Source organism: Scyliorhinus canicula, chromosome 12 (genome assembly GCF_902713615.1).
Source record: "Scyliorhinus canicula chromosome 12, sScyCan1.1, whole genome shotgun sequence".
NCBI lineage: Eukaryota > Metazoa > Chordata > Chondrichthyes > Carcharhiniformes > Scyliorhinidae > Scyliorhinus > Scyliorhinus canicula.
Window position 1 is genome coordinate 106,855,933 of NC_052157.1, and position 14,749 is coordinate 106,870,681.

Genomic DNA, 14,749 nt, shown 5'->3' on the forward strand with positions numbered 1-14,749 from the left:
GTCTTATGGTCGAACCGTCCAAAAGCGGCTGTAAATTGAGTCCACAAGCAACTGGCATATTCTGTTGAGTGTTCCCTTTCTTTTCTGAACTTATTAAGGGCATCAACTGAGTCCCCTTCATCATATCCTACAGCAGTCAAAATCGTCGCCTTCATTTCCTCTAATGTCCCCTCGGCTACATTTTGGGGATTCGGCAGAGCGGAGCGTATCGCTGGGCTCAAGCACATTAGTATTAGTTTCACCTCCTCTACATCATCTGTGAAAAAGCCGTCTGTTGGTTTGTATTGTCGAAGAATGCGTTTGGATCTCCTGATGGCTCAAACACCTCAACTGTCCTGGCGATGTTGGTCAGTTGTGCTATGGTGTACAAAGTGACATATGTAATGTTAGCATTCTGGCCGTCCCACCAGATAGTGATGAGCGGATTCATAGAGGTGGGGAACTTTTCTGGGTGTGCTCATGGTTCTATTGCCTGGAATAGGGGTGAGAGTCCCCACCCATTGTCAGAGTTGGAATATTTATGGGTTTCCTCCTTTATCTCTTCCACTCTGCCCCTTGGTCACTCACCTGATTCTGTTGTAAGGGCACGCTCCTCTTTTTGATGGACAATGTGATTTTAATTTTCCAATCTCGTGCAGGCACTTTGACTGATCTGCCGCACGGGCTCTATTCTCTTTCCCTGTCCGCTGCAGGACCTTTACTGCAGTATGCATTTTGCTGCATTTATCTTTTAATTCTTCTGCTGTCTGTTGCACCGCATCTCAATCCTGGGTCACGGCTGCTCTTTCTGATAGGCCTACTCGCATTGAGTCTGAAACGGGCTCATATGTAGAAGGCTTGCTTGGTTCCTCTGCTCTCGTACCTCGCATTTCAGTTTCTCTATCTGCTCCCCAGCGTCACCTGATTCCTTTTTAAATTTTAAACCCACTGCCTCTCTCCCGTGCTGCTGCTCCAAATAACCTGTGATTGCAGTCGCTTTACTCAACCTCGAAGCCTGTCTGGCCAACTCTTTAAGGTCGTGGTGCCAACAATTTTTCCCTTCTGATCCCAGATCCTATATTGGCATCTTACACAATTCTACCCATTTGGGCCATTTCTTATTTAGGCCTCTCCCCTCAGGGTTTCTTCCTATTCGGCATGGATTACCATTTCAAATTTTCTCTCTCTCGATTTCTGCCTGGGGTGCACCACGGGTGTGTGGGAATCAATGGGGTAGGGGTCCAACTTTCACTAAATTCCTCCTCGCAAATTTTACCCAACTCCTTTCCCTATCCTATTTCTGATTCTGTAGTTTGTTCGCTTTGTGTTACTGACACCTGGTTTGTGGCCCAAATTACGTTTGGATATCTGTACTCTTGTCCACCTACTAGACTCCTAGCCATCACGTGGGTTGACTGCCCTCCTAATTCAGGCTCAGGCTGGATGTTGGAGAATACAAGGTTGGTGGGTTCCAATTCGGAGTAACTAGGTCACTTCTTATTGAAGAGAGACGCCAAATGTTGTCTGTAAATTATCAGACACTTTGACCAGTTTATTATTACAACATTTTACCCAAGGGCAGTACGGTGGCACAGTGGGTTAGCCCTGTTGCCTCACAGCACCAAGGTCCCAGGTTCGATCCCGGATCTGAGTCACTGTCCGTGTGGAGTTTGCACATTCTCCCCATGTTTGCGTGGGTTTCGCCCCCATAACTCAAAGATGTGCAAGGTAGGTGGATTGAACACACTAAATTGCCCCTTAATTGGAAAAAAATTAATTGGGTACACTAAATTTATTTAAAAAACACATTTTACCCAGATGCTCTTGTGAGATGAACAGTAGACAAACACATGTTCACGATTCAACCCAATTTATTCACAAGCACAATAAAAGTTACTCTCCCAAATTCTCCCCCAATGTTACCTGCCCAAGATTCTAAGATGAACTTGATTGAGCTGTGGGTCCATTCCTCTGAGTTGCGGTCGTCTCAGAGCCCCCGTCTGCGAATGTAGTACTCACATGCCTCTTCCTCCTGTTTCTAGTTCACCACCGAGTCTGATCCGTAGTCTCTGTGCTCGATTCTTTGCCAAAAAGAGTCTCTGGATGTCCCTTCTTATCACCCTCTTTGCGCCCTTCCAGAAGTTTCTCTGACCCTCAGGCAATGAGATCACAGGGCAGAGGTTGCAACACCCAATGGAGTTGCCTATTTCAACTCTGCAAACCACCAAGAACTGCTCCCAGGGATCTATCGGTGGCACAATGGTTAGAACTGCTGCCTCACAGCTCCAGGGTCCTGGGATCAATTCTGAATTTGGGTGAGTGTGTGGAATTTGCACTTTTTCCTCGTGTCTGCATGGGTTTCCTCTGGGTACTCTGGTTTCCTCCCACAGTCAGAAGATGTGTAGGTTAGGTGGATTGGCCATACTAAATTGCATCCAACATTGTGTCCAAAACGTTAGGTGGGGTTACAGGGATAGGGTGGAGGCATGGGCTTAAATAGGGTGCTCTTTCCAATGGCTACTGCAGACTCAATGGGCCAAATGGCCTCCTTCTGCACTGTAAATTCTATAATTCTATCCTCAGGTGCATTGTCTGCACACAACCGTATCCCATATATGGTAACGCCGGAAAATCAAGGAGGCCAGAAAGTCTGGTTGCATCTTGACAATCCACAACAATTGATCTATCTGCAAAGGGCCGATTATCTCCAATCTCCTGTTTACAGAACAAGTCCAGACTTGCCCTAGCTTGCCTGTCTCTGACCAGTATATTCGAATTTTGTTGTTTGAATTCCCGTCAGGCCTGTCTGTGGTTTAACTTAAAGTGTCCAGTTCTGAATTTATAGGGCGTGATTCTCCGCACCCGCGAAAAATCGCGAAGTTGTCGTAAACAACGGGCGCGTTTTACGACGGTCGGGAAGGGTCCATTTCCCGACGTATTCACGTCCGGGAAATGGGCTAGGAACGCGGCCGCGTCAATCACGTGCGCGATGACGACGGAACGCGGCGACGATATGATCACGCCCACGTGACGCCGCCCGACACCGTAAAAAGGCGCGGGCGAGCTCAGAATCTGTAGGCCATGATGTCGGAGCCCAGGAGAGCTGCACCTCGTTTTGTGGAGGCTGATGTGGATACGCTGCTCGATGCTGTCGAGCAGAGGCGGGGCATCATCTTCCCGCGGAGAGGGCATCGCCAACCTGCCAGCGCGGTACGCCAGGCCTGGCGTGAGGTGGGTGCTGCCGTCAGTGCTGTGGGGCAGACCCCTCGCTCAGCAGAGCAGTGCCGAAAAAAGCTTCACGACCTCACCAGGGCTGCCAGGGTAAGTGCCAAGAAGGTGCCCCCTGGTCACAACCATCCCTCCCCCCCTTTACTTAATCACCCACCTCCCCCCCTGGCACGGGGGGGTGGAGGGGGATTGGGGCAGAGTTATTTGAGGGTGGTTCACAAAGTTGTCACAGACCCAGCGCTCTGGCCCCCGTGGAGAGATGCAATCGTCTTATGACAACTTGACCCCCAAACTGTGCCAGTATCTGAACGGACTGCTGATACCTGCCGTATTGTAATGATCTACCTATGTACCCTCCCCCAACAGGCCAAGTCCGTTCACAACACCCGTGAGCGGCACCAGACTGGAGGGGGTTCGCCCAACCTGCACCCCCTCACCACCTTTGAGCAGAGGGCACTGGACCTTGTTGTGGGGTCTGCCACCCGGGATGTCGCGCTATGCGAGGTTGGCGGAGCTGCAACAAGTGAGACAACCCTCCTTGACAAACACCCACCCCTCCCCCATCCTCTGTCCCTTCACACACCCTGCCCACTGGGATACCTCCCCCATCCTCTGTCCCATCACACACCCTGCCCACTGGGATACCTCCCCCATCCTCTGTCCCTTCACACGCTGCCCACTGGGACCGTCCAGCGGCCTGCCGAGCAAATCTAAATAACCCGTCTCATTCTCTTCCCTAGGACGTGATGCCGAACGACCAGGGCCGTCTGGCTGCAGACGGACACAGGCATCTGCCCCCACCTCACCCGGGGCCGCACGACAGAGGATGCCCGATCAGCGGGGAGTCCCATCCTCCCCAACCCAATCTGCGGAGCAGGACGCCCAGAGGGTGGCGATACCACAAGCCACGGAAATGGCCAGCGATAACCCTCCGGACTCTGAGCGGCCCGACACCATTGAGGAGGCACTAAATTGCGACAACATCGGGCTTGCGGCACTGCTATCTCCCACAACATCCATCATCCCAGAGACACTCACCCCGGCGGGCCTATTTAGTCAAGAGTCTCCTGGGTCACAGTCTGGTTCGCACATCACAACTGAGCAGGTACAGCAGGTGGAGGTCGGAGCAACCGACTCGCGGAGGCCAGACCAGGCCCAGCATGCAGCTGGCTCCCAGACGTTTTCGGAGTTCCTGGAGTTTCTCAACCCACCCGCACAGCCGATGCCTCAAGAAACCCGGGGAGACAATGACGGGATGAGAGCTGCCTTCCAGACTCTGCAGACGCTGTTAGAGGAGTCGAACCGCATCCACGAGCAGGGAGTGGGGCCGCTCTTGGCAGAGACCCAGGCCGACACCGCACGGATGGCATCCGCAGTGGAGGCAATGGGTCAGGTTATGCAAGGCGTTGGGGTTAATGTGCACGCGTCATCCTCGGCCCTGGACAGGGTTGCCCTCTCACAGGCAGCAATGTGCCAGAGGCAAAACGACATTGCCGGCGCCCTGCAGGCCTTGGCCCAGTCTCACCAGGTCATGGCCCAGTCGCAGCAGTCAGTCGCCGAGAGCATCAACCGCCTGACACATGTGCTGGATGGGGTCGTGCACACACAGGTTGAGGTCGCACAGTCCCTGGCGGGAATGTCTAACTCCCTGGACTCCGTGTCTGCAAACCTTCGGATCCTGGTCGATACCGTTGCAGGCCTCCAGGACTGGCAGCGCCAGGTGTCGGTGGTGCGACGGGACACCTCCCCTTGCACCTCTGTCCCAAAGTGAGGCCCGGGGGCCAGCAGGCTCCCCGAGGTAGGAGGAGGTTTCGGGGCCCGTCCCATTAAGTCCATCGCAGGACGTCCCGGAATTCTCGGCCTCCCCCTGTCCCATCCCTGGTGCATCGGGTGGGCAGCAGGCAGAGCAGGGTGGCACAATGTCACCCGAGACGCCCGCAGAGCAGCCTGGCCCATCAAGGCCGGGTTGCCCCAGGAAACGCTTGGCCAAAGAGAAACGAGTCGAAGGGGGCGATTCGCAGCAGTCCTCCTCCACTCCTGCTGTATCATCTGGGGAGTCACTTAGACGTAGTGGTAGGGCCCGTAAGGCAACTAAGATAGACACTGAGTAAGTTGGCACGGGTGAAGGGCACAGTTTAGTTGTAGGGGCGAGGGCACCTGTAAATAATTGTTAATATTAAACGCACTGTTCCACCTTACTTGTAATACCGTGTGATTGTTCCACAGCCACAGGAATCGTGATGGTGACCGAGCGTCGCTGGGGTTGACGAGCGGTGAAACTTCGGTGCCGGGTGTGCAGTCCGTGCCCCTCCCCCCACCCCCTCCCACAGCTAGCCCACGCGGGCACATGATAGAGTGTCCGTGACGATCTCAGCGGCCACCAAGGTGGATGGTTCAGCTATTGCCATGGGTCAGACTCTCTCTAATGATTCTGAGCTCACACTCCTTGGCAGAGCGGGCTGTCATCATTCCACATGGCACTGATCACACCCGTTGACACAGCCATCAATGTTGTGCCATACCGTCTGGACCCAGTGGTAAGGGTGATGTCTAAGTGGAGCAGTGTACACTGAGAGGGGGTTGGGGGGGGGGGGGGGGGGTTGTGGTGGTGGCAGTTGTGTGTTGACCCTCTGCACGACTAGCGATGCAGGTGGTGGCTTGGTGTTCAGCGGGGACGTCACATGCGACGCGTGAACCGTGCTGCCACCAAGGCGTCGCGTGCCCGCCGTCCTCGCCGGGTCCGTCGTGCCGCCTCCTGAACATCACCAGCACCTGGGTCGTGTCTGCGTGCTGCGCCTGCCACTCCGCCAGCCTCCTCCTCCTCCTCCTCCTCCTCCCTCTCCTCCTCCTCCTCCTCCTCTGTGCTGGCACCACTGCCACTGGCTTCTCCCTCCGCCTCTTGCAGCAGGTCATCTCCCCTCTGCATCGCGATATTGTGCAGCGCACACCAGACCACAACAATGCGAGCGACCCTGTCGGCCTGGTACTGCAGGGCCCCTCCGGAGCGGTCCAGGCACCTGAATCTCATCTTCAGGAGGCCAAGGCAGCGCTCCACCACACCCCTGGTTGCTGCATGGGCCTCGTTGTATCGTGTTTCCGCATTGGTCTGAGGCCTCCGAATAGGCGTCATCACCCAAGACCTCAGCGGATAACCCCTGTCACCTAGCAACCAGCCCCTCAGCCGGGGGGGGACGTCACCTTGATGGCAACCGGGATCGCGTGTCCTCCCCCCGTTCCACGTGGGGCGAGGTGCGCCACGAGGTGACAGATATGTATCACGGTCCGCCTACGCAGCCGGAGTCTCCTCCTGCAGGTGATGTCCGTCATTGTTAGGAAAGAGACCCGGACACGGTAAACCCTCGGCCTTGGTCGTCGCCTCTGGCACCGTGGCTGCACCCTCACTCTCTCCTCTTCCTCTTCCTCCTCCTCCTCACCATGCTGCTCGACGACTGGCAACTCCTCGGCCCTTCCCTCTGCTGCTGCAGCTGGCCCTGCATCCACTGCGGGTTGTGGGTGTGGATGCTGCTGCATCGCCAAATGCAGTGCAGCGGCCCCAACCACTGCGCAGAACATAGCCGTTCTGTTCACAGACATTGTGCTAACCTATAGAAGGGTGGTGGGGGCAGAGAAATGGGACATGTTAGACGGAGGTTAGTCGACAACTCGGCATCCGCCAGCCACGGGATACTTGTGTGTCCCGGTGGCCTGGTCGCGCTGTTGACACGCGGGCAGCCTAACCCCTGGTCACTTTCTGCATCCAACGGGCAGTTAACTACATCCTCTTCACCGGTGCGTCAGTGGCCTGTGGCCGTAAGCCACAGGGGAACCAGCGGCCTTGTCCTTGTGACCGGCACGCCATGGCATGGTGGCAGATATTTTGTAACCGGGGTTGGACGGGTCACTCGCTCACTCTCTACCTGATCCCCCACCATCTCCCCCACTCCCCCCTCCATCTCCCCCACTCCCCCCTCCATCTCCCCCACTCCCCCCTCCATCTCCCCCACTCCCCCCTTCATCTCCCCCACTCCCCCCCGTCTCCCCCACTGCCCTCTCCGTCTCCCCCACTCCCCCCTCCGTCTCCCCCACTGCCCTCTCCGTCTCCCCCACTCCCCCCTCCGTCTCCCCCACTGCCCTCTCCATCTCCCCCACTCCCCCCCTCCATCTCCCCCACTCCCCTCTCCATCTCCCCCACTCCCCCCCTCCATCTCCCTCACTCCCCCCTCCGTCTCCCCCACTCACCCCTCCGTCTCCCCCACTGCCCTCTCCATCTCCCCCACTCCCCCCCTCCGTCTCCCCCACTCCCCCCTCCATCTCCCCCACTCCCCCCTCCGTCTCCCCCACTGCCCTCTCCGTCTCCCCCACTCCCCCCTCCGTCTCCCCCACTGCCCTCTCCGTCTCCCCCACTCCCCCCTCCATCTCCCCCACTCCCCCATCCATCTCCCCCACTCCCCCCCGCTCTGGACCCCTCCTCCCGTTCTCAGGGATGCCTTCCCCGTTGTGGCTAGACTTGAGCGGTGCGCTGAGCGGTGTGCTAACCTCCTGGAAGCAGTCGTCAGCCAACACGACTGATTGACGAACTTAAAAAGCAGGCGTGTTTCACGCCGTGTAAACAGTGCGCGATTAAGTCGGGACTTCGGCCCATCCGGGCCGGTGAATAGCTGGGGGGGGCAATTAGTAGCGATTCTGGTCATGTCGGGGGTGTAATTCCCGTGTTTGGCGGGAATGGCGACTCGGTGATTTTGCGGGGTTCGGAGAATAGCGGGAGGGCGTCGGACCAGCGTCGCCGTAAAAATTTGCGCCGCCCGCTATTCTCCGCCCCGTCGTGAGTGCGGAGAATCGCGCCCATAGTGTCTAATTATGTGTCAGGCCTAATATTCAGGCTGTTGAATATTAGGGAGTGAATTCCAGAAGGGTGGACTTGAATAACTGAAGACACAATTAACAATGGTAGGGCCAAGGGCAAAAAGGAGGTTTGTCAGAGGAATACAGGGGGCGCAGATGTGGGATATATGAGGTTACAGAGAAAGGAAGGATCAGTCCATTTAAATACTAGGATGGACTATGTTTTTAATGTGCCTGCTTGAACTAAATGCCTTGTTATGCAGATTTGCAATGCTGCTTTGCTGATGTTCTTCCCTCAGTTAATGTTCCACACTTTTTATCTCTTGTACCTGAGCTGACAGTAGGCTGGTGAGTATCCACCAGAAACACAGTGGAGTCTCCTAATTTAGCTTCCCTTCATCTTGAGGAGGGAGGCATCTGGGATGCAATTTAACGTGAAAATAAGTTTTGTTTTGGGCACATTCGGGATGTGTTGCTCAGTATCTGCAGCGCCGAGAACGACCCCATTATCAAATAGGCCTCTGGGTTTTTTAGGCCTGGGTGGGGAACGCCCCGCCGAGGCCGCACTTACCTTTGTTTCCTGCAGGAGGAAATCAGGGCACCATTTTTAGATGCTGCCCCAATCTCTCGACCCCTCTCAGCATCCCAGCATGGCCTCTGGACTCCCCCAATTCCCCCACCTACCTGTTAGGGGGCCCTAGAGCACCCTCTCACCCCACCTTATATGGGCATGACACACCCGGGCCCTATCCCTGGCATGGGAACCTGGTACCTGGGCACCTTGGCACTGCCTCTGCCAGCATGGCAGTGCCACGCTGACACTGCTGTGGTACTTTGGTGACAGTGCCAAGGTGCCAGGCTGGCAGTGCATGGTGCACAGGTGGTAGGAGTGTCAATGTACCACCCTGTCCAGAGCATTACCACCTGGTAGCCTCCGATGGCCTGGGAGACCCCCGCGCTCCCTCCCCCCTCCCAAGTGTTGTTACACCAAGGCCAATTTGTGTGGACCAGCACTAAAAGGAACCATGGCAAGGTCTCCCCAGCATGGGCGTTCCTTCCCGGGCCTCTGTAGCATTGGGCAGTGACATACTTAAGTGAAACTAACTGCTTAGTTTAAATATATAAATCTGGATCACGCCCAGTAAGGGTGAGATCCAGCTTGCGACATCTCGCAAGATATCGTTAGACCTTGCAATGCTTTCCGGGCGTCGCAAATCACGCGAGAGGCCTCTCGTGAGATTTAACGGCCTTGTCACGTCACCCAGTCAGGCGTGATGAGGCTGTTCAATTGCACCCCTGTGCTCTGCTTGAAGCTTTGCGGTAGTGGAGTGTGGGATTGAATCTGCATCCTAATGATCTGGCACTATATATTAACCTTCTGTTCTCCAATCTGTCTGTGTAACTTAAGTATCTCAAGTGGGATTCTCCATCCCGCCACACATGATTTCTCATGTGTTGCGCCCCTGGGATTTTCCATCTTGTCAACTAGCCAATGGGATTTTTCATTGTGGGCAGCCCCACACCATCGGGAAATCCCCAGGCTGTGGCGCAACAGAATTGATCACACTGTTCCAGTTGAGGTAGAAGTAGCATCTTAGAAAGATTCATCATAAATTCCTTGCTTTTGTATTCTATGTCTAGGTTTATAAAGCCCAGGATCCCTTACTCCTTTTTAACCACTTTATCAACTTTCCGTGCTGCCTTGCGTGATTTTGTGCACATATATTCCAAATCTCTCTATTCCTGCACCACCTTTAGAATTGAACCATTTATTTTCTACTCCCTCTCCTCATTCTTACCAAAGTGTATAATTTTACACTTCTCTGCATTCAATTTAATCTGACATGTGTCCACCCATTCCACTACTTCTCCATGTCCATGTGAAGTCTATTACACACCTCCTCACAGTTCAAACTGCTTCCAATGTTGAGTCACCTGCAAATTTTGCCCTGTACAACCATGTCTCGACCATTAACAAATATCAAGAAAAGCAGGGGTCCTAATATCAACCCATGAGGAAACAAAAATTATTATTCTCAACTGTTAAAAATAACAATCTTTATTAGTGTCATAAGTAGGCTTACATTAACACTACAATAAAGTTCCTGTGAAAACCCCTAGGCGCCACACTCCGTCTCCTGTTCGGGTATGCAGAGGGAGCATTTTTTAGCATGTCCAATTAACCTAACGCACATCTTTCAGGACTTGTGGGAGGAAACCGGAGCACCTAGGGGAAACCCATGCAGACACGGGGAGAACGTGCACACAGATAGTGACCCAAGCCGGGAACCGAACCTGGGTCCTGGCGCTCTGAAGCTAACCACCATGCTACCGTGTCGCCGAAGTGCGTTGCACAACCATAGGAAATCCCAAAGTGCTTTGCAGCCATTGAGGTGCTTCTGTAGCATAGTCACTATTGTAATGTAGGAAATGTGGCAACCAATTTACACACAGCTTCCTGTTTCCTGTCACTCAGCCAACTTTGTGCCCATGTTGCCATTGGTCCCTTACAGAGAATCACAGACAGACAGCGCAGAAGGAGGCCATTTGGCCCATCATGTCTGCACCCCCACCCCCCGAAAGAGTACTCAACCTCAGCCCACTCCCTTGCCCCATCCCTGGAACCCCATTCAACTGTTGGACACTAAGAGGCAATTTAGCATGGCTAATCCACCTAACCTGCACATCTTTGGTCTGTGGGAGGAAACTGGAGGAAACCCATGCAGACACAGGAAGAAAGTACAAACTCCACACAGACTATCACCCAAGTTCAGAATTGAAACCCAGTCCATGGCACTGTGAAGCAGCAGTGCTAACTACTGTGCAACCCTTTTATTTCAGGAGCTTAACTACAAAAAAAGTAATATCTTTTGCATGCTCCAGTGCAGTAGCTTGTGAATGTTGCACTGTCAGAGTTGTTGTCTTTTGGAACATACATTAAACATCTGCCCTTTCATGTGGACCCTTCAAATGCTCTGCGCTTTATGGCATTGCTGTAGGTGGGAGCTTTCTGTATGCAAATTGGCTGCTGCACTTCCTACATTAGAACAGTGAGCACATCAACATCATGTCATTAGTTACATAGCACTGCGAGACATCTGGTGATCATGAAAAGTACCATATAAATGGAAATGTACCTTTTCATTGTTATCTTTAAGTAGAAGGTTACTGAAAATGTATCATACGTTCTCTAGTGGTCAGGGTTGTGTCTTCAAATATGTAAGAATGGGTCGAGGCGATGGTGGTTCTTTCTACTATTTACAGTTGTAAAGAGATGTTTCTACGACAGGAGACAAATGCAATGCAATTCACATAGAGCCCAGGCCTACCTGCTTCAAATTTTAATGACGTGACTCATCTAATATACATGAGGACCATTGCAGAACTGGGTATGCGCACTTGATCATCTTTCAGTAAAGAAAGGTGTCACACCTCTCTTTGCTATCAATAATTTACAACCTGCTCAAAATATTTATTGAAATGTTATATGAATGCTTTCCCTAAACTGACATTGTGGAGGGGGGGGGGGGGGGTGAACAGAACTCTGTAGCGGGGGCTGTTGCATTGAAAACTGAATACATGGGTTGTACCCTACATAGTTTGGTTATTTGCCAATTGTGGCTCTGTATACAGCTGATTCTCCAAATGCAGACGTTTTCGATGGCGTTTTTCTTCCCCAATTCTGCATTGTAGTTTCGCCCTGGGGATTGTTTATTCCCCACTTTAACACGGGACTCGTGCAGAAAACAGTTTTAATGTGCAGCTCTAATGGAATAAAATGAATAGACAGCAAAACACGCGCTTTAATTCAAATTTAAAAGAAAGACTCTCCATAACGTTAGCAGAGTTTCTGCAACTGTTTGGGGGGATGAATTATTTCAGCAGGCACCTTCAGTGATGTTGGATGTGGTTTGTATTGGGGGAGGGGCAAACTAAAGAACTGATCGAGAGGCGGTGGTAATTGGGAGCATCTATCTTTACCCCGAATCCACCAGACAGACGGCAGCCCTGAGCCAGAGGCCTCTCGGATTTGCTGCTCGGTTCTTTCTGTGAATTTGATGCTTGCTCGGCCATGCTCGCCGAGTCTCCACTCGCTTAGGCTGTACTCTCATTTCGACGTCAATGAGATTATCGAATCAGCCGTAAGGAATAAAATGACTACAAGATAGAGGAAAGTTAGAAGATGTCTTGCTGTAGGTGACAAGGAATCGTGTTCAGTGGAGGTAACAAATGCGATAAACTGCATGAAGAGCTCTTTAGTTTCCGGTATGTTGAGGTCTGCGGCTCGACAATGAGAATGGACTGGAAGAAATTGCTTTCTTGAACTTTGCCCCTTCTTCCAAACGATGTGGATAAAACAGGCGATTGAAAGCGGCATTTCCATTTCTGTTGGAGAAGTAGGGACAGTATACCTTCACTTCCAGACTTTCAGATTGACTTTCAGTGAAATACCTGATTGTCTTTTCCCCCAAGTGACGAGTAGCCTGAAGATAATTTATTCCTTTGTAGGTTAGAGATTACATCCAAGCTTTGTTGCAGGGTTTAAATTTAGATTTTTGAGGGAAAAAAAACGAGGGATAGACTGTCACAAAATCTAAGCTCATGTAGGAATTGCAAATTTCGTGTCCTGTTTGGTTCTCCCACATTGGAGTTGGCCGGTTGGGAGGATGGGGGCGATGCTACACGTTTCCAATTATAGCGCCTGGCTTTTACTATTATCAGGGGGTTTCGGTCCCATTTCCGTTTGGGAGTTGACAAGTGCGCGCTGTACTGTGGAAAGCTGCACTTAGATCTGTGAGGTGTTAGCAACAGTCGACAGCTGCCAAAGCAAACCTCTTTTTTCCAGTGTTTAAACTGCCACGTTCCGAGCTCTTCTCCAGGCAGATTTCCATAGGTCGGGAGCTGGAGACGTTGACAGTCCCACAGGCGGACACTCTGCCATGTTCAGAGGGTGTAAGCCTGCCCCATCTGACCAGGAGATTGGCGTGACAGATTTCCGAAGGGACCAGTGAAACATAAGAGGCGCGTTCACCATTGCGAGCAGTCCGTGTCAGCACGCTGCACAGCCGCCTCGTTTTACTGCACCACAGATGGTGAGAGCGGGACATTACAGCTCCTCGGAAACTTACACCCTGTGGTTGAAGTCTGATCAGCATCCCAAGCACCGAGAGCTCCTGCTTTCAGAACCGTGGACAGCAACACCCCACAGAGTGGAAAGCAACACAGCACTGCAGGGCATTGTGGACAGCGGCCAAAAGCAACTGCTTTCAGGACCTTGGACAACGGCACCGAGCCAAGAGCTCCCGTTTCAGCACCGCGGACAGTGCCACAACAGGAAAGCTCCGAATTACCTTGTTTCAGCAACGCACCAATTGCTGACCATTGCTGTGGTCAGCACCACGGATGGTAATACGTTTTGTGAACATTTGGACTCGATGTTACAGCATCTGACTGGTTAAAGTTGTGGCTGCGAATGGTAATAGACTTTTTACTTTAACGACTGTATTGCATTTGTAGAGCTTGGCTGTAAGGTATGTTGGAAAGAGTTGCATTCGGAATGTGCACAGTTATCCACATACTTGACCAGTGGAGTTTAAACTGAGCGACATGACTTCTTGGAGTAGTGATATAATTGAATTTAGCACTGTAATCTGTAATGCATGTTACTAGCCAGCGGAATCATTGAACTGCAAGCATCAGATATTCGGTAAACGAGCATCATTAACGAGGCTGGGACTAGTTCCCTCCGACCCTTTCCACCAGATGTCACTTTAGTGAATTTAATACAGTGAACAGCGCCAGGCTTTGTAAAACGGCAGAGATCTTACTGAATTCAAGGTATTCAGCACTGTCTTCCCCACTGGAGAGGTTTAGACAAAGATAAAATCGCCGCCGCGCTCTTAAAATAGTGCACTAGTAAGGCCCGACATAATCGCCCCTTCTTCCTGTTTTATTCCTGTCACCGGATGATCCGATTGTGGATTGAACGACACTGAAGTCCTGTTTTTCTCTCTCTCTCGTATTTCCCTTGCAGAGTTGAAGTGACAATTCGCTCGGCGTCAATATGCATAATAACGGCGATGGCTCGCTCTCTCCTCGGGAAAGCTGCACCAATGGTTGTGGCCAGCGGAACGCGCCCGCGGTCCGCCAAAGGACGAACAGTGGCGCGGAGTACAATGCCGAAGAGGACCCCAAGAAAATGGAACCGACGCTGGTGGTGAAAAAGGCCAACCGAGAAATACTGGACCATGAACGCAAAAGACGAGTCGAGCTCAAATGCATGGAGCTCCACGAGATGATGGAGGAACAGGGGTAAGTGTGCTGGGTTGCAATCCTGCTGCACACAGATCTGGGAGAGAGGGAATCCCGAATATCAAGTGAGACAATATGTTCAAATGATTTAAAAGTAGAACGTTTTCCCCACCCATTTCCTGGGCAGCATTGATTTTTTAAAAAAGTTTTGGGGGCACACTTTCCAAACAACTCGACTGCAATAACTCTTGAATTATCCTCAATCGTAGCCGGAGATTCACAGTAAATCCTAGGTTCATATTGTTGCTGGGCAACTGAATTCTAATTACCACTGCTGGTGGGAGATTTGTAAAGAGAGTGTGTTCAGTGGGACAGTTGTCAATTTCCGGTACATTGTGACATTCAAGGACTTTATTTTTTTCTAAAGCACTTTATTACAACCTCCAAG

General features: G+C 52.0%; 1 protein-coding gene across 12 annotated transcripts in view; it reads left to right on the forward strand.

Moving 5' to 3' along the window:
• The window catches only part of LOC119974633 (serine/arginine repetitive matrix protein 3-like), a 753,111-nt gene that overhangs the window by 342,554 nt on the left and 395,808 nt on the right, over positions 1-14,749 (forward strand). For 2 of the 12 annotated variants that reach the window (XM_038813689.1, XM_038813691.1), the window contains exons 1-2: positions 12,108-13,525; positions 14,084-14,361. In XM_038813689.1, the coding sequence (XP_038669617.1) occupies positions 14,114-14,361 (248 nt within the window). In that variant the 5' untranslated portion in view covers positions 12,108-13,525; positions 14,084-14,113. Of the gene's footprint in view, positions 1-12,093; positions 13,526-13,737; positions 13,757-13,862; positions 13,888-14,083; positions 14,362-14,749 lie in introns of those variants that run through there. The other 10 variants (XM_038813699.1, XM_038813692.1, XM_038813694.1 and 7 more) reach the window with 9 other exon arrangements.